The 25,825-nt window shown below is 42.9% G+C and overlaps 1 protein-coding gene across 1 annotated transcript; it reads right to left on the reverse strand.

Annotated features, from left to right (window-relative positions):
- Window positions 1–424: 424 nt before the first annotated feature.
- IREB2 (iron responsive element binding protein 2) lies at window positions 425–25,012 on the reverse strand. Its single transcript, XM_051628634.1, has 22 exons — window positions 24,936–25,012; window positions 23,778–23,867; window positions 20,746–20,911; window positions 19,446–19,583; window positions 17,353–17,565; window positions 15,668–15,737; window positions 14,319–14,502; window positions 13,648–13,787; window positions 12,777–12,948; window positions 11,389–11,489; window positions 10,824–10,940; window positions 9,866–10,025; window positions 9,389–9,524; window positions 8,615–8,699; window positions 7,883–8,039; window positions 7,483–7,607; window positions 7,097–7,201; window positions 6,689–6,831; window positions 5,420–5,567; window positions 5,209–5,331; window positions 4,364–4,549; window positions 425–3,736 (listed from the first exon to the last, which is right to left on the reverse strand). The coding sequence occupies exons 1-22, from the start codon at window positions 24,952–24,954 to the stop codon at window positions 3,626–3,628; spliced, it is 2,889 nt and encodes a 962-aa protein (XP_051484594.1). The 5' UTR covers window positions 24,955–25,012; the 3' UTR covers window positions 425–3,625.
- Window positions 25,013–25,825: the final 813 nt, after the last annotated feature.

The raw sequence follows: 25,825 nt of genomic DNA on the forward strand, positions 1-25,825 counted from the left end.
CTTTGGACTGAGATAAGACTTGAATAATTTACCTTCTGTGTTGGATGCAAGTCCAGTGCCTCTTCTGAAGATCTGTCATAGCTGTAAGCTTTGTGTGCCAGAACTGTAATGCTGGCCAGCAGCTTGCTTTCGTATGACATTTTATCAAGATTCTAAAGTAGAATTAAAAAATTAGCCTGTTCCAAAGGCATTTGATCTAGTTACAATATCCAGCCTAGCACGTGGAGCTCAGCTAACTCAGAAAACTTCTCTTGGAAGTCCACGTGAGCCACTCCTAACAAGAAAAACAAAACATATACAATGATATGCTCTTCCTCATTCATCCCTTTTTCATCTCTACTTCAGTACTATTTTAAAAGTATTCCATACTATTTAAGTGTATTCCACACTTATCTATTAAAAATAGATTGTAACATCCAAAAACCATGATACAATTTTCTTTATTAAAAATAATTTACAGCATTGGTAACATTTTATGCACAATTGTCAATTGAACTTAAGATAGATCTATACAATACTTATTGAAATCAAAACTTACACTGTTCTGTTGGCTTTAAACAGCAGACATTGATTTGCAGTTGCTTACATGTTTAACATACATAGCTTCATGTCTTTATATTCAGGTGTAAAATGTATAAACAACAATACTACCCCAAAGCTCTGCTGTTTGGGAGGGAAAGGGAGGAAAAGGGGGCACAAGGACAGAAAAATATTTAGAAAAATTGGAACACATTCTTCTCCCAAATCCAAACCAAGAGAATTCTAGGTTAAATACAATCTAACACACCGAGTCACTTCTGCAAAAAGCTATTTTTCCTCCTATGCTTTAAGATACTCTAATGATGTCTAATTGAACAATGTTGTGTGTGATCACAGCAATCCTCTGACTGTACCTTGTCCTGCCCCTGCCAGAAAGCAGGTGTCACTCCTGCCCAGCTACTGCTCCCAGGATCCTAGCAGGCTGTTCAGTCAGAACGTCCTCCCTTTGCTAGTGGCTCGTTGAGCTGGACTGCACAACGTTCACTGCTGCACGAGGGAGAGGGGACAGGCACATGAGCTTGGATAACCAGGCAAGTGCTCCTGCACTAGCAGGTCACTACCCCGTGAGAAGCAGGAGATGGGGACATGAGCAGAGCTGTTCCTCACAGCACCCACTCCACTGCAGGCATACAGATCCCACGGGCACGGACAGTCTGCACAGCTCAGACACTCCCCAGCTTGGCATATTTAGGGCTGCACCCACTGCAGCAACAGCAGGAACCTAACCTTGAAAAGCAGCTGTGCCAGAGCTCAGCTCAAAAGCTGTCCTTTCATTGATTTTAAGACACAGGTGTGCAGCAGAACTAAAGTAGTTGCTATGGGAATGAAATGCATCATCTCTCTGAAGAGAGGACTAGCTTTGTTGCTGACAACTTGCAGGAAAGTCACACCCCTTGAAATTGCACTTAACTTGACACTACTGGTTTACCTTGCCATGGCTGAGATCACTGTCTCCTTCTGAAGCAACAAGTGTTCCTGCACTGGAGAGGGTGGGAGGCTGTGTTCCTTTCAAGCACTAGGAGTTACACAGATTTTAAACCAGCTTGGCGTTGTTTTTATCATCATCTGCATCAGGCATCATTATGTGCCAGCACTAAATTCCTATTTGCTCCCCAATAATGAACACTTGAACATTTTCTTGAGCTAAAAATCAAGAACACACCTTTGAGCTGGAAAAAAAACAACCAGTATTAGACATTGTTGTACAAGAAATAAGATCTGCTCAACAAATCTGGATAAAATCAGCAAAAGTACCACAGAACAGAAAGCCATTCAAGCATTCAGATGAATATAGTATTCAAAAAATGCATTGACTTGTCACTGTATCAGTGGTAGGAGTCACCAGAATGGTATTTATCTTGGCTAAAATAACATCACAGCAAAACCATGTGAAATATAAAACCAGATTATACAGCATTTCAAACTATAGGAAACTTTGTCCAATAACATAAAACAGGTGTGTCAAAGTTATGCCAGTGAAGTCAAGCTAAATCTGTATTCAAACTGTCAAAAATACATTATAGTGATAATTATGCCAGGGATGGGGGTTTTTTTGTGTGTCTGTTTTTAAAGAAATGTCAGAAACATACTATTTGAAGATTTGAACAGTGCAACTCTTAGCTTGCAAGTCAACTAGCTTAGTATCTGGTTATAAACTGAGAGCACAGGTAGTAAAGCTCACATAATCCTCTTGAAAATTTTGGTGTTTAAGACAATGTTTATCAAGAACAAAAAAATCTTAAAGCAAAATCTTGAGAACTCAGAGGCAAGTTATTGCAGTTTTGGTCTCCAAAAATAAATTAACCTCTATGTAAACTCTAAGCAGTCCTATGAAGCTTTTCAAGACACAGGAGCTCAGAAATAGCATCTTGAAGCTGCAGACTCACCTGCACAGATGAGAAGCTGGTCGATGCCAGTTTAAGGGGAAAAACAAGCACCTCTGCAGAAACTGAGCATCTTCTATTAATATTAAATGCAGAACAAGGTTTTTACCATCAATGTGCTGACAAGTAAATTTATACAAGTTGCAATGGGCTAAGAGCCCGATCTGTTCAGGAGTCTGGGATCTTGAGCAGGGGCTTTTGATGCCTGTTCAGAAGAGCTGTAAACTACCAGCACATTAGGAAGCACTACAAGGCAGTACAGCTACCTCAGCTGTGTAACATTTAACAAGTATAACTTATTAGACACAGGTCATATTTAAAGCAGAGGCATTGAAACAGTTCTAATAAACATTTTTAAAGTTAAATATTATGGGGAGGTACTTGGGTCTAATGGTATCACAGACAGTACAATAAAAACTGATGTCATAAATAACAAACTGTATCCATTCAAGTAGATATGACAAACTTCAGCTGAAGGCCACCACAGCTTGCCAAAAAAGCTGGGGTGCTACACTCAATTGCAAGCACTTTTTAGATGCAGAGATGTTTCCCATACTTCTAAGCACACAGTATTTCATAGCATGAGTTGTAAATCTGGAACCAGATGAAATGTAATCCCATAATAAAGGTAAGAAAGTAATTATCTGTGATTCAGGATACCATGGGCATCATGTGAGCTGATTTTTGCTCAGCCCATAACTTAATTCAAGCAAGAAATTGAAAATTGAATATTTGTTTTAAGCTCTGGATGCAAAAGGAAAATAACTTCTGTTTGGCCTTTAACATTCCATACCATCTGCTACCCTTAAAGCACCAAACAGCAGTACACAGATTTACAGGTGCAAGAACTGAGTGGAAACAACTGCAGAAAATCATCTTACATAATAATCTTCAGCACAATCAGTTTCAGATTTCGTATAGTTTATTTACAAAATGGTCTGATAAAACATCCCCTCCATACTTACAGCTCTCTGCCACAACACACATGTTGATTTTAGCAATGTTTAATAGCACCATTAGAATATTATTTAAAATCAGGAAGGATCTCGTTGCAGTTACAATGATTCACAATCTTTTACATCCATGGACGAAGTAACTGTGAGCACACTAGGACTGTTTGCAGTTCCACAGTACAGATTCCTGGGTTCACACAAGGCATTTCAGAATTACCAGTTATGCAAGGTACCCATAGTCAGTAGCTACTATAAGAATCTTCTGGCCACAAAGTTCAGACTTCCACCATATCTGTATAAAGTGATCTCCAAGTCGCTGTCAAACAAGGCAATCACGCTGAATCCTTTTCCAGTGCTTGTCTTCAAAACAAAAGCATAAAACAGAGACCAATTAAGAGCTTTGCTTTCACTTCCCCTTGTTTATTCTCTGTTAACACTCTAGGCCCAAGCTCTGCTGAGCACAAGCAAACGCAACCTGCTTATCTGCCCCTGCAGATCCAGGACCCTGCTGGGAACAGAATGAAGGCTTGTTCGACTGCACAGCTGAGGCCCAGCTGGAAGCATTCTACAGCCTTTGGATAACCAAGAAAAAGCCACCTCCCCAAGATTGCACAAAGTGTGTTATCACAGGCATACAGTTCCTTCACACAGAATAGAAACCTCAAGTCTCTCCCACATAGCTGCACCCCTGTCTTTAAAAAGTGCCAAGAGACGAGACCCTAAGCACAGCCCCATGAAGGGGGGGAAACAACACCCAAAAGAACAATCCAGAATTTCAGGCTGCCTCAAAAGTTGCAGAGAACAGAAGCGTACATGTACTGGGGGAACTTCAATGGCCATGGGAAACTTCAGGCAGGGTTATAACACTTACTTTCAGAAAAGACCTAGGTTTTGTTTCCTGCTTTCAATCCTCAGGATTAACTTTTCTTTCTGTGCTCTCAATTGTCAGCACATTCAACAGAGAAATTTAAAACATTGCAAAGATACCTTCACATCCAAAGTCATTCCGGGCGACAGCTCTGGAGGGAACAATATAGAAAATTGCTCTCTGCCAGTGAGACCTAAAGTACTTGGATTTTCCCCAGGAAGAAACTGAAGAGGAGCTATGCCAATTCCAATCAGCTGACTTTTATGAACCTTCTCGTAGCTTTCAGCTAGGACAGCTTTAACACCCTGCAGAAATACAAGTGATTTTGTATTTCAATAGAGCAGTCAGAGAGGAATGCAGAAGCAAGCTTCAAATACATATTGTGTCCGTAACTTGCAGTTCAAAGAGAAGTACAGAGAGTGCTGTGCATGAGTCCAGTAAGCAAGCAGGGAATATCTTCTAGCTTTACAGCTGGATGAAAGCAAGTAAGGCAGAGCAGGCTCATCCAGCATGAAATGGAGTTTTGTAACAGTGACCATGCTGTAGTTAGCAAGCAGAAAATCCCAGACGCAGGGTAGTTGCTTCCATTACTGCATGTGAATAAATGGCTGACCCCAAGTATGTTCAGAATATTAGTGGAAATTAAGTCTCCAGTTGCCAGATACTTAATACCCCACAGAGACCAGAGGTCAGCACTAGATATATGTCTACTTTCTTTCTAAATCTGGAGCTTAAGGTGGTAAATTACATAATTAGAAAATCTGGATTTATCCTGACCCAGTGACTCCTTTCATGAAGACTCTAGCAAATAAACTATTGATAAGTCTTTAAACCCAAGATGTGGTATTATATTCAAGACTGGAGACAGTTTCAAAACATATTCATGCCCCAAAACTAAATGTGGCTTTAGGTATTTCCAGAAAAAAACAAAACCACACCCCAAAACCAAACAAACCAGCAGTACCAGTAAAAAAGGCCCTTTTGCAGCCCAGTCTCTTGAGCTACCCAGTCCATACTTCTTTCCTGCTAGAATAATTACAGGGATGCCTTCCTTCTGGTACAGCTCTGCTGCTTCAAACACATCTAGCTGTGGAATAACAAAGTGGAATAGTTTGAGTGAGGCCTCAATCTGCATCACAGTTTCAGAGCAGCTGGGCAAACAAGGGTATTTTTACCGTTTGTCCCGATGGGAAGTGAATTGTTTTAGGAGCTGGTTTTCCTATGAACTTGTTCAGAAGCTTGATATTTGCAAAGGTACCTCTTGTCATCACAGCATCGTTACCTCTCCGAGCTCCATAAGAGTTGAATTCACGAGGTGTGAGTCTAGAATAAAAAGAATATTTAAAAGGGAATCTTATTTTCAATATTATCTCATTTAAAATAGTGTGATTTTTATAATAATTATTGTAGCATCTCTAAGCTATCACTGCAAGTTATGAAGAACTAAACAACAAATGTAATCACTATAGATGATGAACAAAACGTTTAAGTCATTGCTAGATTATTCACAAGGGAAGCTGCAATTTAAATTTTCTACAACTTCACTATATGAAGTGCTATGAGCAGTATGGTACTCAGAAATTATGGGGAGACTGTTCTAGGAAACATCCCTGTGCACTAATCCTCTCACATTTACCAGCTTATTTATTAACAAACCTTGTACCAAACTGAGAGCTTTACTCACAAATTAAAAGACCATCCATGGAATAAAGGCCTATTAATTCTTTCCTTCCTGTAATACTACTCATCCAGACTGAAGCAATGGGTAGAAGAGTCCACACCAAGGGCTACTGTCTTGTCATGCTTCACTGATGCTGCTAGTAACAATACACCTTTGCAATGTAACACAAATATAGGGTTTCCACCATACTGATCAGGTGTGACACTGAACAGCTCTGTGCTCTGTCTCCTCAGAACTGCAGTGGAGATGAAAAGCACCCATTACTGCTGCAGGACGCTCACTGATGCAGAGGGAAGTGAGAGCATCAGTCGTTTATAAAACTGGGCTTCATTTTTTAAACTATGAATGTTGCTAGAGCTTCTGCTCTGGTCTTCGGGTCTGTTTTGAGGCCAGTGGCAGTACCAGTGACTAACCCCAGAGCCACAGATCAGTCACCTCACCAGTGAACTAGTCCATGGCTGTTGCTGTGGCACCCATTTGGCAGCAGGCACTTCTGTAACAACAGTGAAGGGTGAGTTCTTTCAGAGTACATCTCAGCGGCTGGCTGCAACCCCAGAGACTGCAAGAACTGTCATTACTGCAACTAGGTGACCGGTGATTACTTATCAAAACCAGGAATAGTTACTGTTTTGCTCATCCATGCATCACCTCCACTTTATTCAGCCAGACATTTCCAAAGGCAAGCAACAGTGCTGCTCAATCACCTGGCATGTGACACAGTCCTCTACCAGAACTAGAGCTGTTTGGTATGAGAAGCCCTTACCCTTTGTTGGTCAGATACTTGGCAGCAGCACTACTCCTTGCAATGCTTCCAGCAGGGGATATGTGATCTGTAGTTACACCATCTCCCAGATAGAGCAAGACGTGGGCATTTTCAATCGGTTGTGGTGAAACTGGTTCTTTGGCCTAAAGGGGAAGGGGAAAAACAACAACAAAAAACACCCCATATTTTTATTCCAAGACCATTAGAGACATAAAATATATCTGCAATATTTGAAGGTATATTGATCTACAGGCTCCACTTGTTCCAGAGATACCAACAATATTTTAAAGACTAAAAAATAGTAGCCTTAATTGAATTTGTTACTTCAAAATCAAAGCTTTTCTAGAATAGCTACTCCTTTACCTAAATTAACTCGTATGACGAAGAGGATAGATCCAGTGTACTTACAAGTTTATCAAAAAAGGAAGGACATCTGATATAAGTAGATTTTAAATCCCAGGGAAATAAAGTTGACTCAGGTGCTTCCAATAAATTCCATCGTTTGTTTCCTTTCTACAAAAAATAAAGTTAACAAAAAAGAACACAGATTAGTTTACAATGTGTTGACATTCTGAAAGCAAAGACCTACTGGCAATTTGCTTTTTAATTTCTATTATGTACTACAAGTCACCTTATTGCATATCACATAAGGATCACTATTAAATAAAAGTACCATCTCAGTCTAGTCCTCATTTACAGTAATGGAAATAACTGACAAACCAATCACATTCACCTGGAAGATACTATAAAGCTACAATGAAATGCAATCTTTAAGTTACATAGAATATTCTTACCTCCATTTTTTCTTTCAATTCCTTAAACATGGATGATATCACACACTCTTCCTCCACTGTGTGAAGTTCTCTTCGGGTGGGCCAAATATCTCTTAAGTAAATACTTCTGCCATTAAAGCCAGTGCCTGAACAAGATTTTAAACAGAAGAGTATTCTTGAAGAATAAAAGACGAGACTTCATCTTTATATTCTATGTATATATTCAGGTTTTTGGGGATGGTGCCAGATATGCAAACAACTGCATCAGTCAAGGGGATGCTTTGCTGTAGCTACAAGCCACACCAAATAGGACTGAGCTTTCTCTTCAAATATACTGCTTTTGAATGCTGAAAAGCATGTCAAAACACCCCTTCTAGATGTGCATTAGATGCAGAAATACAACATGTAAGGACATACTTACCCAAAGGCTCAGTTTCAAAGTCTATTCTGACAGTGCCTGCAATAGCATAAGCAACTACGAGGGGTGGAGAAGCAAGGTAGTTGGCACGGACACAGTCACAGAGACGTCCTTCAAAGTTCTTTGTTCCAGACAATACTCCACAGGCAACTATATCACCCTGGAAGACAAACCCATACACATTTTTCTAGGATTTTGTGGTGCTTCAACAGCTTGCGCTATTTTTTTGTTGACTCAGACGAGCTTTTTGCATTCCACTTCAAAAATTTATCCTAGCACTTCAATTTAAAGGTATTTTGTTCTCTCCCTCTACCCTTCCTCCTTCTCCTTTCCACTCTTGACCCTCTGATCTCTTCTCCGGTCACTTCAGGGAACTCCTCTCCTGCCTTTTATTTCTTGTATTTTCCTTCTGCTTCACAAGAGAAAAGTGCTGCAGCTGGTTAAAAATCACTCCAGCACACAGCCCTTTGCAACCCCTCTCTTTATGGCTAAATCTATACATTGTATCTGCCATAATATTAGATCCTAAGTCTTCATCTTGTAAGTGATACCTGTACGCTACAAATCCTAGGTATGATGTTTATTCTACATAGCAATGAATTACCATCCACGGTGTAACTCTGACATGCAGATAGGCAAAAACATCATGGAAAGTCTAAGCCAACAAGATTATTTCTTGATCACACACCAGGGTGAGCTCTGTCCTTCTGTATCCAACAAGCCTTAGAGCTTTACCTGTTTGATTGCATTCCTGACAGCTTCTGGCAAGGGGGCTGTGTTTCCAACACAAGTTGAACAGCCATATCCAACAACCTCAAACCTACAGTGGAATAAAGCAATCAAGCAGGACATTAAATGATCACAAGCAATTTGTTAGCAAAACAGCTTTTTCTCCTATTAACAATCACCAAGGAGATTTTTTTTTTCCCTTTGACATTGGGACTTTTTAGGAGTGGGAAGACACAAGGTAACATTTTTGTAATCCATCAAGTTAAATCAAATAAAGTATCTCAAGATGTTTAGTTCCTCAAGTACTGGCAAAGCAAAGACATTCCTCACAGAGCACAACTGGGCACTGTACAGATTTATGAACATCATTTAATTGTTATTGCTGCAGAGCAACCAGGAACATGCCAAACACCCCACAACAGCAGCAACATTAAAAGAGTAAGACAGACTGTCCTGACAGATTTACATCCAGCTTCCACTTCTTACATATACATATATATATATATCTAACCAAGTGCATCCTGTCCTGTAAGACACTTAAAGTAGATCACTACTGAAAAAACAAAGCTCAGATGAGGTAGAGACCTGCACACAGTCAATTGTAAGGTGGGAATACACTGGAGCAAACCACAACTTTGTCATTTTAACTACTTGCTGACTTAATCTAGAAAGTTAAGAACTAGCCAACCCAAAATGAACAGAAACCATATTTATCAGCCTGTATAAAACCCTGTGTGCTGTTTTCCTAAACTGACAAATGAAGCAGGAGTTACAACTTACCCAAGCTTACTGAGGTATGGCAATACTCCACTTGAACTGAGGTAATGTGTAACCATTCCACTGCCTGGTGATAAACTTGTTCTTATGTAGGGCTTAACCACCAGCCCAGCTTCAACAGCTTTTTTGGCCAGGAGCCCTGCCATGGAAAAACCAAAAGACACAGCTTGTTTTATCTATCTCTTAAAAGAACATTTATCCCAAAAGAGCCCTAAAACTGGCTACCTGTTGAAATTCTACCATATGCAAATATTTTGTAATTACCATCATTAATACTGCTTTCTGATACAAATTTTGAGTTAATAATATTGAGAAGTAAAATACAACCTCCAGATCATACAAGAAGTTTAAGGCTAAAAGTTTACAGTTTCAAACCTTTAGGCCAAGTCAGTAGAGAGAACATACAGAAGTGAAGGCAAAGGCTGTGTGAACATGGGAGCACCACTAAGATCAGGTTGGTGGTCACTAGGCAGAGCATACCTGCAGCAAGCATGACTGATGGATTACAGTTGTTGGTGCAGCTGATTACTGCAGCAATGACAATGCAGCCATGAGATAGCTTGTATTCATTTCCTTCATACTGAACAGGTACAGTGTCATTCTGTTTCTCAGCTGCAATCTGGAACCCCTTGACGCCAGACTGGATGACAGAAACACATGTTGGCAGTTATTACAGAACAGAAAATATGACACTACAGTCAGACCAAGTGAGCCCTCATTTTAAAATAATACTCAGCTGTCCTATCAGGAACCCTTCACAGATGTGGTAAGTAGCCACCAGTTCTTGCCCCTCTCCATATCTACACTGGTCTCATCCTTCTTATTTCGTAATTGCTTTAGCCTTGCAACAACTGTGAGCAAATGCCAGGCAAAGCATGGCTGATCCCCTGCTCATTTCCTGCTACACATGAAAGAATAATCTCTTACAAGACATTATTCACAAGAGTGCATTGCCTGCACTCTTGGATACCTGTGCATATTCCCAACCAAGAACAGCGGCCTCAGAGTAAAAACATTTCCTGTGAAATCAAGCTAAGCTTGCTATGTGAAGAACCCAGAGCACCCAATTAGCTACATTTCTGCATCTGCTTTAAGATACTGTTCTCTTTTCTCATGTAATTCAGTTTTGGAAAGTAAGTAAAATAGAGCTGTTGAATTTTCAACTCTGAATATGAGAAAATGTTTCCCAATCTTATGCTATTTATTACATACATTTAAGGTTTTCCTCCCTGGCAATCAAAAGAGTGAAATACAGGAGTTTTGGAAGTTCATGTTCTTGGCAAATACATCTACAATTTACCAGGATACCTCATCATTGGTTAAGCTGTTTATATAGTAATAAGGAGGGCTCAGCAGATATGCAAGGGATACGTAATGTAAGACTTATTCAAGTGTGTTATGGGAAGTACCTTTTGAAGAGCCCATCAGTTGTACAAACCTTTTCATTTAAGCAGGCTTGGAAGTCACTTTTCATATTAGTAACAGCCACTCTGTCTTGGGACCTCTTGGGGCCACTGACATATGGAATTATAGAACTTAGACTGATCTGCACCACCTACAAAAGAGAAACAGAAGCCACGTGTTACCAGTGCCAGCCCAACTGCACACTGAGGATCCTCCTGACATCCAGGACCTCTCCTGTTTAGAATCTGGATCTTCTGAGACATTAAAACTCTGGACCTTTATTTCCAAGTCTGCCCACTGGAAAAAGTTGTTAGTCTTATGCAAAGTGTTGTAACAACATCCCTGACTTTATTGCCACCCACAAGACCTAGTTGATCTCTCGGGAGTGACAGGAATTCAGCAGCTGACATGAACATTACTGTACTTCTCTTCTTTCCCCCACCCTTTCTATGTTTTGCAACCATACTCTGCTTCTCAAAGTTGTGAGTTAATAAATGCAACTTCTATAAAAACAATGAAAATTACAGTGGGAGACAAAAATGGGAAATCAGCAGTAGTTGTTTGTTATCACATCCAGAAACAAGTAATTTCAAGCATACCTGGGAATACTCAGGTTCTCTGGAAGAACTCTCATCATTTCTAAATAACTTCACAGCTTTAAGATATGCTTCCATGACTTCAAGCTTGGCCTTGTCAAAACCTTAGGAAGGTTATTTCAAACATGAGAAAAGTCACATTCAAAAAATAAATAAAACACAAGTCCTAGAAATTAAAACTCTTGCAAGCACATCAGATTTATCCTTTACCATCCAAAGTACTTTTCTCTAAGACACACCACTTCCATACCCCAACTGCCAGAAGCTATTCCAGAATTATGCACAAATTAAAATACTTTTTTTTTTAAATTAGCTTAACTTTGCTTCTTTTATCAAGGAACTAAATAAGCTGTTCCAACACCAGCAGTTATAATTGTAATTAAATTTAGAGATTTGTCCCTGAAGTTCATAAAGCTTTTCTCTATTAAGATTTACTTGTTTAATACAAATCATGTGCTTAGTTGATGGAAAATGTTTCATTTGCTCTGCACTGACCAGACAAAATGTGTTTGTTATTAAATTAAAAATGTTGAACTTGTTTTTGGAAGTGACAGACTTTAGTGTCAGAAAGGCTTACTGATGTGAATTAGCTTTTCTTGGTATCTGTTACCCTGTGGCTTTATTGGCAGCAGCTTGGTAAGAAATGGACATCCTTCTAGCTTAGCTGGAAACGTCAGTGAAATGATGCACTCCAAAGAAAAAAGATAATTGTGACAAAAATCAGAAATGTCATTTGTTTGATGGCTTCATGTCTTTCTAGCAATCATTTTAGATATTGATTTTGTAGGGAATCTACAGGTGGCTAAGGGGTTCATTATTCCATACACTTTTCAAAATCTAAGTGAGAATTTCCTTCATACTTTTCTTGGAAAGGTGTACCTGTGTTTTCCAAAACAGCGTCTCTGGATGTTGAAAGATAACATGATGTTGGCAAATCAGGTATTAGACAAGTGAGCCAGACTGGACACAAGCCTCAAGAGCAAGTCAGCTCTCCACATGCAGCCTTGTGCCTATATAAACTACAGCCTCACTTGGATATGGGATTAGTGGAGACGAAATAGGTCACAAAAAGAAAATATTTGTGCAAATAAAGCAGGTCAATAACTCAGAGCCAAGCGCCACATAAAAAGCATCCCACAAAACTGGCCAACAGTAAATAGGCACAGCACAGTTTTGGTGGTAGGCATCACTCAGATGCATGAGATGCTACAGGGTAAGAGCTGTAGCCAAATATATCCCATGGCACAGCCTGTCACTGCACTGCGGAATTTCACTCCCTGACTCTTGTGTCAGGACTGCAGAGAATCACTGCTTAAGAACTGCAGAGTTATAAGCAGCAAACATACTGCCATGTATCTAAAAATGAATCTCTACTGGTATTCCACCTTTACCTGCATGCCTTAAGTGCTTCAGTGTCACATTATCAACAGGGAAGAAGCTCAGGACAGCACCGTACTCGGGACACATGTTGGCTATCGTGGTCCGGTCCGCTACAGACAGCTGGGCCACGCCGCTCCCAAAGAACTCCACAAACTTCCCAGCCACATCAGCTTGCCTAAGATGCTGTTTCAAAGAACAGAACAGCCATTCTTATGGGAAGATGTATGAGTCAAGCAACATTTGTTGCAACAATTCACAATTTTCACACTGGGTTCTAAAAATCCACACCGGAAGTTGACATAATGGAACACACCTCCATCTGCAACTCAGCTCTTCAGAGTTCCCAGTCAAGAACAGATTCACACTTCCTAGAGCATCATGCCAGAAAGAGGAATGTACTTTCAAAGCAACTGCAGCTCTACCTGCTGCCACAGTGACAGTTTGTGCCACCCTGGCAAAACCCTGTCTTCAGAAAACATACTCTTGAGTTACACCAGCTCACACCCACAGACAGGCCTTGTGTCTTGCAGGAACATTTTAGAATAAAAAGGGTGGCCAGAGAAAGTCTGACCTGAAGAAGCCTACATGTTGTCAGCAGGAGAAAAATGGAAAACAGGGCATCTCCCCCCTGCCCCAACCCTGCACACATACTATTTTTAAGTGACAGGGGACCTATAAATAGAGCACTACAGACAGGACAGAAAAATCCCATTACTTTGCAGGACTATGAAATAAAAGTGGTTAGAAATTATCTGTATCTTTCTGCACCACCATGAGGACAGGTATTCTAAGAATACTCCCAGCATTCAATTCAGTTGTCAACCACTACGGGTAGAACTTACAACACACTTTGCACTGGCTGGAAAGGCAAGGAACTCTCACCTTCGTGATGCTCAGAACAATATCTATGGATGTAGCCAGTGGGCTGGCTGTGCCCGTCAGCTCACACCCAACCACCTGGGGCAAGGGGAGAGACAGGGGCATCCCCAGCATCACTGCTTCTGCTTCGATCCCTCCCACACCTGCAAGGAGAATATTAGGTGGCTTTTCATCAGTTTAAGTCACAGACACTAAGTATTTCGAGGTCCTAAAAATTAATAAAGCCCTTCCTCTTAAGGATAAATGCTAAAGCAAGAAACATGTACGTTCTGTTACAACATTTGCATGTGAAAAATAAAATGAAGCAAAACTACTGCTGAAGCTAGACCACACACTCAACCAGAAAGTATTTTGTATATCTAAAATTAATATTTTGTATCTAAAATTAACTTTCCAAGAGAAAAAAAACCTTCATATGAATTTCATATGGCACATACAATCAGCACTTATCTGTGTATGAATTTTTTTGGGGCTATTTTCTCTTTAAGTTACAAAAAGCAGTTTCTCAATGGAAAGAAATGTTAGTTGATATTCTTTCAGACAAGAAGCATTCTGAATAATTCAAGACAGGTTTTGTTGTGCTTGAGATAGAAACACACAGTGGGAAGAAAGTCTCTCAGTAATGCCCTACTGTGCTCTTCAAAGTGCCATCAGGTTACTTGCAGGATACTTACCCCAGCCCAAGATGCCCAGGCCATTGACCATGGTTGTGTGAGAGTCTGTGCCAACCAAGCTGTCTGGATAGAGGAAATCTTTCACTTCAAAAACAACTCTTGACAAATACTCCAGGTTCACTTGGTGTGCCATTCCCGTCTCAGGTGGAATTATGGATACATTCCTGAAAACCTTTGAACTCCACTGTAATTTTTCAAAATGAGAAAAGAGTTAAGGTACATTCAATTCCTAGAACACAACTAAAGAGGCAGAACTAACATGTAATCAAGCAGTACTTGCTATTTATGCAAGTGGCTTTTGTCAGAGCTACACAATGCCCTTGGATTCTAAAACAGTCCTGATCATCAGCAAAACCATGCATTCAGCTCTTGCTGAAGGCTGAATCAATAATTCATACCTACCTTTCAAAAGCAGGGCTGCATCAATCTCCTACCCTCAGGTTCACAACAATGGGTGTCAAGCACAGCTAAGACTAATGTTCAGACAAGAGGACCTAAGTCCTTTATTGACAGCAGAAATGAGTTTAGGTTCTACACGCCTGCATGAGACTGAAGATGCAATTCAGAGAAGGATCTTGCTACATGCAAATTCAGGCTGCTAGATTTTTACAAAGCTGACATAGAAACTTGGTTACAAGATTCAGCCTGGACATTTCCCTCTTTAATAAAATAAAATCAAATCTAATTTGCAACTTTCTGAAAGAAACCACTGAGTCCACCTATAGGAAAGTATCTGTAGATCATTGCATCAGATTGCTAAGCCATGTTACATTGGTGGATGAGGATCACATATCAATGTTGCAGATCCCTGGCCAGGACTTGCATTAAAAATCAGTTTACCAGCACTGCTGCCAAGTGTGAGAGAGACTGCAATGTCTCAACACCAGCCTCTGTTCAACACTTCCCACTTCAGGAAGATTTGGAACAGAAGTGTGGATAAGTGAACCTTTTAGCAAGAAACCCACTATGACCTAAGGCACTGAGCTCATTAAAAAGCATTAAAAAGACTAATGCTCCATAAATACCCACTTTGTCCACTGCTTTCATACTGCCAAGAGCCAAATCAAACAATATAAACTTTTCCAAGTTAAAATTACGAAAATGTATCTCCCCTTTAACCAACACAGACTTAGAACATCTGCTGCCTAAATTTTTAGATTTAAAGTCATAAACCATTGTCATGAGCCAACTTTTTGCTCCCATATTAAATTCAGGTTTGAGAGTCTGACATTTCCAAATTATTACATTTCACTTATCATCTAAACCTGAACACTAGTAGATAAATGGAGCAAGCTCTTAAAACAACAAAAACACACCACAATACAAAGTCCACAGGCACACAGACGTACCTTAAAAAACTGAAGCCGTTCTCTGTTCCTGCCAAACTCCATCTCCTGATTTTTCAGTACTGTCTCAGGCCTAGGTAGATAACAAGTTTACAAGCACTGTCATAATTAATTTCAAATTACAGAAGAAAAAGTTGGGATTTTTTTTTTGCTTGTTTGAGATGAAAGACTCATTTAAGCTTGCAGCAAAATCTGAAGGGGTTTATTCAAACAAAGATAATTCCTTCCTTGCAGCAAGCTTTCTGTAAACAGTGACAAATAACTCACTTCATCTTGCTGTGCTTGAAAAGACATTCTATTTAAAGTTGGCCTAAAAGCTTTCGATCTCAAAAATGCTAATTTTAAGATATCTATTTCCCAGCACATAGTATGAAACACAGCAGCTTTCCCCCCCCCCTCTATCAGCAGTCTTACAGGTTGCACACCTCAGAAATCAATCACAGTAAAGAACCAACATGTTCACTAGTTCATGTACTAACACTCCCCAGGGTCAGTCCCAGCCCTTTGGCAGCAGAGCAGAACATCATGGCAACTGGAACTCTCCAAGCCACAACTTCTTCACAAATACTCACCAGTACAGTCTCATAAAATGAACCATACTTCTAAATAAGTGTTATTTATTAAGACATTGATACTCTTTATAAAGGAGTAATCCACAATTTAAGAGGAATAACTTCTACTTTGAGAAGGATCAGGAACACACTTGCTTTGCACCAGGAAGGAATAATAAAGTCCTCAGTTTTCTAGAGGTGCATTTTACATCATGACCCTTCCCTTTCTCCTCTGCAGTGTCACGTTTGCAGCCACACTGCTTGGCAAAGCCCTGAGGAACAGTCACTGACATTGCAGCTTAATAAATACCACTGCTGATTTGCTGCCACAAACATCAATACTGTTGAAAACATCCCTAGTTCTGCATCCCCACCCCTGTACTGAGCAGGAACATTTGCATATCTGTACAATTACCAAGACAATCAGCATGGTATCACTGTGTGATATGGATTTGATCAGCTTTTCAATTCTACACCTGTCAGGCACAGGAAGAGAGATCTCAACAGTCCACTAGAGAAAAGAGGTGGCAGCTGAACAAGGAAGATGATTGCATGTAATTGCCATAGGTGGAATGGTGTGATCTGTTGATAATACTGAAAACCTGGAAAAGCCAGAGATGAGGTTCTCCTAGGCCACTGCATATAGGCAGGATATTCAGTGAATTACAGATGGACTCAGATTCTGTAGAAGCTGGAAGATGATGTACAGGCTAGCTCTTAGCTCTTCTTTAAGAGCCAGAGAATTTTTTCTCATAGGAAAACTAAAATTTACTTTTAGAAATGTATCAATGATTCATTGCTCTATTCACTGAGGTTTACTTTGCAACATACATCACTCCTATGCTTTGCTGTCCTTGTAAAGAAACAAGGGAACTCTCAACAATTTAATTTAAAATCACAGCCATGAGTCACACAGTTGGCCATCTGCACTGTGTTAATAAAGCCCTTCTTGTAAAAAAAAAAAAAAAGTATTGGAGACTAACTCCAATCTGCTCATGTCAGACCTTCTTCTAGAGGCTGAGACCTGCCCACAGCACACGTGAAGAGTACAGAGGAGAAACAGATCACACCGCTGCCAGCTGTCCCGGGCAGCTACCAACACAGAAGGGTGCAAAGAATGAAAAGCAGCTTTCATACTCAGGCACGGGCCGAAGGTGGAAAGGGCAGAGGAGAGGGGTGTTCTCGATCTGAGCAGCAGGCTGAGCGGGGCCGCGGCTGGAGTCGCAGGGCCCCTTGCAGCCCGGCTGGCCCCGGCACGGCAGCTTCCGCGGCTGCGCCCGCAGCGGGGACAGCTTGGCCAGGGCCTTCTGGGAATCACCACCCCCCGGGTTCGGAGCGTTCTGTATCGCACTGGAACGGGAAACGAGAATAAGTTACACGTTAGCAGTTTGGCTTGTTTTCCCCTTTGTGTTTTTTTGTAATTCTTTCAACAGATTATAAAATATCAGCTGGAAAATCCCCAATCCTATTGCACAATGAACTACCCCTGGATAAGCTGAGTTAGAAAATGGACTGTGGTAATAAGTGAACAGAACTGGATTGTGTGTAAGATTAACACCAGATAAACAGCTCCTTCCATATCCTCACAATAGACCAGAAACCTTTATAAACAAACACTAAAAAGGCTAAACTCCAGGTTTGGAACTGCAAAGGTGTGGGTAGAGCCTCATCCAAGTGGTGGACTTGCTGAGCATGGTTCTTTAAGACAGTACTGTACATGTTCTGTTAAATCCACAGAGGAATGGTTACAGACAAAGCTTTCTCAAGGAAAGAAATTTAACCATAATTTAATTAGACTTCTTATACAAATTCTCACAGGCTCAGATATATTCAGGTCAGTCAGAAGACTGTTGGTTTTTTTAAATAGACCATACAGCACACTACCCTCTATTTGTAAAACATTCCATTGTTGCAAGAAAGCAAAGAAAGCTTATTGTGAAAAATTGATTGCATTTTTTCCCCTCAACATTTATCAAATAATTGCTTTGTAATTAAAGCCACTGCTTTCTTCTGCTTTAGTAAGACAGAAAGCTAGTTGTAGTTACTGAATTGCAGGCTATTGCTTGGCCCCAGAGGACATCTCAGCCCACAAGCCTCTGATCAGCAGGGAATGGAAGCAACATAAAAGCAGCACAACCCGTGCTCCAGCAAAGGGTTTCTTATCACAGGCAGCAGCTGCCGAGATCCTCTAAGCTTTCCAAAAGTGAAACCACAGAGGCTGGATTTATCATTACAAAGCAGCACGGTGAATGAAACCTCTTGCCAACACTTGGGTCTTCATGATAATTTTAGCTAGCCTAATTGCAATCAAATCAGCTGCCCCTCCAGGCACAAGAATGGGCAGACCACAGAACTGAAAACACACATGCAACACAACTAATGATTTGGAGCTTCTTGCTCTTCACTTTAACACTCACCAACCTGAAATCCCCTAAGTATTTAGAAGAAATGACTCATACATCCCTGTCCATTTAACCACAGGCTTTTTCCCAGTGAACTTCTAAAATTCCCAAAGTGCTTGAGCAATTTACACAATTCTGCCCGAGTCTGAAAGGCTCCATGATGCAGGAGCAGGTGGAAGGGAGTTGCATTATTTATTTAGCAATTCAGCAAATATTGAATAAACACACATTTTCCCTCTTCTGCGGTACTATGTTTCTAGCAAAAGTAGTCCCAACACTTTTCCAGACTCATACAAGAGCACTACTCTCCCTGCAAAGAGATGCAGCCTCTCTCATCTGCTGTAAAATCCAGGCCCATAAAGTAATCAATCACAGGTTATGGGCTGGAATGACAGCCTGTCAGTGTGTCCAGCAGGAGCACCAGCTGCTCCTCTGGTGCTGTGACACAGTAGTCACGTTTAAAAAAAAAGAGTTGTAGCATTAACAGTAAAAACAGGGCAAAGCAAAAGTACCAGCTCCCTCTGTCTCATTCTCTTAAGACATGATTTTCTGGAAACCATGACAGAACCAGTTATTTTAGCAATCCCTTGCCTAGAATTTGGTTTGCCAGTCAGCTTCATCCATAACCCCTCACAATCATTCTCTCTCTCCTTCGAGAATGTTATTTTATCCAATTTTATCCAGCCCTCTTTCAGACAACCATCAGGTCTAGTTTCAGGGACCCACATGTGACAAATGATTTGATGGGACAGTACCAAGGCTGGACTGAAGCCACAGATCAGTATCAGGCAAAAATGAATGGTTCATCAAAGAAATGAGGCACGTTACCATTTGCTGAAATCAATCTGCAGAGAATGGTCAACAGTGAGATCAGTTGGGCAGGCAGGATTGACTTTCACAGGATCTCCTCCAGCATTTCTCACAGCTTCCCTCATGGCAGCAAAATCCACCATTGCTGGAATTCCACTAACAGAAAGAACAACAAAAGAGTGCAACATGGGACACTAACTCACAAAAATAAACAAGCTTCTTTTTAACTTCATTTAAGTATAGATCTACCTAAATTCTATTCTGGGCAATAACCCCCTGCTATTCTGTTCTCTAAATTTTGAAGAAACATTTTAGAAGTTCACAGAGTTGGTACTCATTCACAACAAGCAAAAGCAGGCTTGAAGAAAACTTACCAAACAAACATAGGAACAGCATGAAGAAGAGAATTACATTTTTGGTCTTGCTATGCTTCTGAACTGATAGTACTTTTACTACAAAACTATTTTTCAGTTAATTATTACCTCACACTTGTGCTATATATTTTAACACCTTAGCATGTATTATTACTCTTACAGAGTCTTACAGGCTCTTACAGAGCCAACCATTTCTGCAGCTCATGGCATTTTAGGAAAATAAATATTCTTGTTGCTATTACATAGGACAGCACACCTCAAGTACAAAACTGAAGGAGGACCATGTTTGTGTAACACAGAACTATACAAATCTTCCTAACTTTGCTTGCTAGGCAGAAGCTACCTAATATCACAATTCCGTTTTCCAATTATCTCACTTCCTGATCAACAAACAGTTAATGAGTCAGCTAAACAGCTTAAATTTGCTATTTGCAAATTGCTGAAGGACTGCCCTTTTAGCTATGCTATACTCAAATCACCAAAAAAGTTAATAACCTTAAAGACTTCTCTTTAATTATATGTATTATTCATGGATTCAACTGGATTACATATACTTGTGCAGGAAGCAATATTTAATCTTCAGCTTTCTGAACCAAGAATTCCACATATTTCAACCAACCATCAGCCATCTGGCTACAGCCAAAGTGTCACCACTTCCATTTGTGTTTGGGGTCCTATCCTGTAGTGTTCCTTGCAGGCCAACAGCTTCAGCCTCACCAGCCTGCACTAAAATGAGGATAGTCTATGGAGCAACTCCTGTCCTCACATCCCATGTCATTGTTACAAGCAATCTGCTGGATCACAGAAGCAGTGCACAAGTTTCTACTGAGAAAAAGATACTTCAATACCCAAAGGCCGGGTGCTTTTTATTTTCAAGGCAAAAAACGGTGCACAGAACTTAGTGAGGTTACACAGATCAGTGGTTTTGGCACACACACACTTACGTAAAGTCTTGAAGAACAACTCTGGCAGGACAGAAGGGCACTTCAACATTATTCTGTTTTGTTTTCCAGTCCAAGATGTTCATGGCATCCGTTTCCTTCACCAAGAAGCCGTCGCAGTTGCGGACACTGGATTCAAACAGCACTCGTATGGAGTAAGGCAGAGTATCTAGGGCAAAGCAGAGCCACCCAATCACGAGGCTTTTTCAAAACTAGAATCTCACATCTCTCAAGAGTTCCACTTTGCTAAGGATTGGAAGGATGAGAGCTACAAGAGCCTGCTTTTCCAGCTGCCTTTGGGTTTGAGCTGCAGCATTGCAGAAGACGAGTGAACCATCTTATGGGATTTGGATGGAAGACACCGATGGCTTCACCCCACCATGTAAGGACAGTGACATTTCAGAGGGTATGCTATGCCAGCAGGAGAGAGATGCAGGGAATCTAGGCCTGGGATTACTGAGCAGTGTGGGGAAAAAGCAGCAATTAGAATATTAAAGACTGAATTTCAGCCTTTCATTACTTGAGATGTCAAGCCAAAAGCATCCAATGCCAGAATATTTTGTTTTAATAAGACCAGAAACTATTCTGCTATGTGCCCTAAAATGAAACACATATGAAATATGAAAATAAAAGATGAAGAACGTTATTTCACTAAACACAACATTAGTTAGCTTGTTGCTGATCTGGATCAAGATACTGACTAGAAGCAGCTTTCTGGCACAAGAAATTTTAGGGAACTGGACATGAGAATGAAACAAGTGGGAGAAGAAGGAAGCAGATGTCACTATTCACTGCAAACAAAAAGGCAACATTAATTCATAATCCTCCCCAAATCCCATTATTTCCAGCACCATTCAAGCAGGGAAGTATTTCATGAGAACAGTGGGAAATAAAACAAAGTTAGTTGGAAGAAGACAGTGAAAGAATTAAGTTCAGGCTTTAAAGAAACAGTTAGATCTGGTGGTCTCCAATTAACCCAGAGGTTTGTCCACCAACTATTAGTATAGGTAGAATTTACTGACTCTGTTATCACTGTGTGTGTCTCTCAGATATTATCTACTGCCATCTAATTAGACAAGTCACTCAAAATAATACAATAATGTAATACTAAACATGTCTTCAGTGAAGATCCTTCTGAGATGGTTGTGGGGCTGCTGCACCTGGCACACAGGTGTGCTCACCCTGAAAAGGCAAAGCTAAATGGGCCAACTGTAGTCACCCACAACCCAACAGCAAGAGCACAGCAGGCAAGGCCTGGCTTCTCCAAAAGTAACAAGGAAAGGACAAAAAAAGTCACAAGGAAAAGGCAGTTCACAGAGAGGGTTGTTAAGCACAGGACCAAGAGACAGAGTGGAATCTCCACCCTCATAGATTTGTGGGGCTCAATCAAGAAAGGCCCTCTAAGTTAGCTCTAGTCCCAGCAAGTCTCCCATCTGGAGACATCTCCAGATGTCTCCTCTGCCCTAAATAATTCTGAACTCCTTCTAGCTACCATTTTCCCCATAACTGAACACTGTTTTAAGCACTAGGAAATCAGATTCTCCCTAGCAAATTGGCAAACAACTAACACTTACATTAGCAATCTGATTAACTTAAACAGGTGCTTATTGCCATACTATAGTCAGAAGCCCCAGGGCAGAGGGCAAACAGGTGAAACCCAAAATCAATGTTCTAGCAAGAAATGCAGTGAGCAATTCCACATGCTTTGGATTTGCCATCAGTGCTGTCCCACACTGTGCCTGGTATCTTGCTTACTTAGTATCTTGCTAATATGTAGTTAATACGAGGCTTCCAACTCCTGTACAGAACTCTGGAAGACGAAGACATTCTTAGTCTAGTCTATTTAGACTCCTCCTCTGAGTATCCTCAGGATTATCTGCTGCTGCTCCAAGCTTTATGGCACATCTTGACCAAAAGTAGTATCTTCTGTTTATATTTCCACTCCTGTCAACACCCTTTTCAAAAAACCGGTGCAGAACTGACAGGTTTTGTTACTACTACACTAGTGCTTCCTGCTGGGCAAAGCCACAAGCAGAACCACTCTACCTCCTTCTCATGTGCTTATCTGAAAGAGTCACCTCAGCACTAGAAGAAGCAGAAATGAGAAAGAGCACAAAGCAGTTGCACACAGCTTTCAGCAGCCACTGTGCACAACCTCCCCTCTCTCTTCCCTTCAAACCATGGGGAAGAAATTAGCACTGTCAAATACAGGTTTTAAGTGAAATATCCCCTTGTAATTTTTTAGTTAAGAAATACATCACAGATACAGTGACTACAGAAGAGTAAATCAGACCTCAAAAAACCAGGGGAAAAAAAAAACCCAAATCCTTCAATATATACCTCAGTATTTTAGGAGTTTAGCAGGAAAGCAAAGGGAGTGAATAATGAAAGTATGTGTTAATTATCTGCAAAATAAAGCCTATTCCAGCTGACACTGATCTATAGCTCTCCCATCTGCATATACTGCCCTCCCCCATGACATGGGCACATATTTTGTTTTTTAAAAGGCACTTAGAGAGACCTGATAAAAGTCTTTTTGGCACATACCACTTGATTAATGACACACTGAGATGAAGCAATTGTTTGCACACCACAAAACCCCCTCATCTCTCTGCAGCCATTGCAGTCAAAGCCACGTTCTAGTGAATAGTCCCACATGACCCAAAGTTGCTGGCAAGGTGAGACTAAAACACCAAGAAGCAGTACAAAACTACAGTAGAAACCATATTTTTAATTACACAGGAGTTCTCTATAGCTTCTTTTTTATCCAAAAGACAAATTACTCTGGGATGCTGCACTGCTGAAAGCTCCAGCTAGATGTGTTGCTTCCCCTTTACATGCAGTATTACCCTCTGCCACCTTCAGTATCAGATGGGAAAATTAAAAGCTTTCACTCACAATCTATGAAGAATGTATCCACAAGTGCATCTCTCAGCATTTTACAGCAGGAACTGGTTCATGCTTCCATCCCAATTGTGGAACCACCCCAACTGGTACCATCCCAACCACCAACAACTAAAAAGCATCATCATTACCATACTTGGCTCCTCCAAGCTTTGAGACATTGTAGAACTTCTTCTGGGGGTAGTTCCCTAGAGCTTCAATTGCCGACTGGTAGGGGCTTCCTGGGGAAGAGAAAGTACAGAAGGTTTGAGCACTGACAGAGGGCTCATACAAATGGCTTTGTGGTTTTGCTTTTAAAAAGAATAACGTTCCTCTAGGGCTGTAAGTAAATCATCATATGGAAGGGTTTTGACTCAGACACCTAATGATGCAGATGTGTGACTGAGATGAACTTTTAAAATATCTTTAACACACACAGCCAGGTCATGCAAGCAACCACCAGCATCACAGGCCTGAGCACATTTGACCTGTATTGTCCCCATTAACTCCCTACAAAACAGGATAAATGCACCTCACCCACTCAGATGAAACACACAGGCTGTAGCACAGCAGAAAACAGAAGGCAGAGAAGTGCCAGGTGAATGACAAACAAGCAAGAGAAAAAATAAACCAGATACCAGCTACGAGGTGGAAGGAATAATTAACTTATTAAGAAGCAGAGGGTGACAAAAAGATCATTTTAATTCGGTTGTTGACAAACTAACGGGGCAGGGCCAGTTACATGTTCCCCTGGGCCTAGACGACTGCGTGCAAGTTGAAAGAGACAAAAGGCAGGTTTCCAGCAGCGGGGAGACGGTGCCAGCTCTGGCGTCACACGGCTGCTCCCGGCAGCGCGCACACCGAGCGCTGGATGGGCGGCAGAACGCCCGCCCTTTGTTGGCCTGACCTCCCCCGCTGCCCGGCGCCGCAGCACCGGGCGCCCCCCGCACGGCCTCGCCGCACGCAGCCGGGCCGAGCCACGGGCCGGGCCTCGCTGGCCCCGCGCGGCGCCCGCGGCACGGCCGGGAGGGGCCGGGAATAACGGGAGGCCCGGCGGGCCGGGCTCCAGCCTTGGCGCGGGCAGCCCCGGGCGGGCCCGCCGCCCGGACGCAGCGGGGGCAGGGCGGGCCGGCAGCGCTGCCTCCCGCACAACGGGCCGAGCGGCCTCCCCCGCCTCCCCCCGCGCTCGGGCCGGCCCCGCTCGGTGCGCAGGGACGGAGGCGGCGGCCTAACCCGCGGGGGTCCCGGCGAGCGGGGCAGCGGCGGGAGGCGGGGCCGGGGGAGCGCGGCGGGGCCGGGGGAGCGCTGACCTGGCCTGGCAGGGTCCATCGCTGGCGACCATAGCAGCCGCGGGGCGGCGGGGCCGGGGGCGGCCCGGGCGGGGCGGGGCGGGCGGCGCCGCTTCTCGCGAGAACCAGCGGCCGCCCGCTCTCGCGAGACTCGCCGCGGCGAAGGCCGAGGGCGGGAGATGTCGCGAGGCTTCGCCTTGAGGGCGGAAGAAGCCGAGCGAGGGCGGCCGCCCCCTGCTATCGCGAGACTTGCCGGGCGCCCCGGGAGGGGGGGGGGGCTGCTGCGCGAGCCGGGCCGCGGGTACCGCCGGTTGGCCCCGCCCCCCCCCCGGCGCGTGCGGCGCCACGTGGGGGGGCGGGCGGGGCGGGGCCCGGTCCCGCGGCACTTCCGGCCCCGCGGCACTTCCGGCCCCGCGCTGCCCCCCGGGCCGGTGCCCGGCGCTGCCAGAGGCCGCCCGGGACGGGCTGGAGAGACGCGTCCCCCGGGGCTCTGGTGCCGCGTTGCCTCGGGAGGCGCTTCCCGTTAAGGTTTTTTCCCCCCCGTCCCCGCTGTGGAGCCGCCACCCGGTGCCTGGGCCGAGGTGATGCGGCTCTGGCCTCGTCTCGCTCCGTGGGGCCGAGCGGTCCCCGCCTCCCCAGGCCCTGCGGCATCCCCGGGGGGCTCGGACACCGGTGCCCCCGGGGCTCAGACACTGGTGCCCCGGGGCTCCCCGCCCGCCGGGCTGCGGCACCGAGGAGGCGGCGGGAGGTGCGTATGGCTCAGCCTGCGGGCTGCAGCCGCTCTGCCGGGGCCACCGCTGCCTCCCGGGCCGGGCTGGCAGGACCCGACACACCCGGTGCGAAAGTCGAGACTCAGGACTCCACCAGCGACCCTGCCCCCGGAGCGCACCGGTGTCTGAGCCCGGAGCGGG

This window comes from Apus apus, chromosome 10 (genome assembly GCF_020740795.1).
Source record: "Apus apus isolate bApuApu2 chromosome 10, bApuApu2.pri.cur, whole genome shotgun sequence".
Classification (NCBI taxonomy): domain Eukaryota; kingdom Metazoa; phylum Chordata; class Aves; order Apodiformes; family Apodidae; genus Apus; species Apus apus.

What these genes read in the sequence shown, in the direction of transcription:
- IREB2 (XM_051628634.1), bottom strand. An exon ending in GAAGCACTTAAGGCATGCAG is followed by an intron (nt 11,490 to 12,776) that starts GTAAAGGTGGAA and finishes AACCTTCCTAAG; the next exon opens with GTTTTGACAAGGCCAAGCTT. An exon ending in AAGTATCTGACCAACAAAGG is followed by an intron (nt 5,568 to 6,688) that starts GTAAGGGCTTCT and finishes TTTTTATTCTAG; the next exon opens with ACTCACACCTCGTGAATTCA.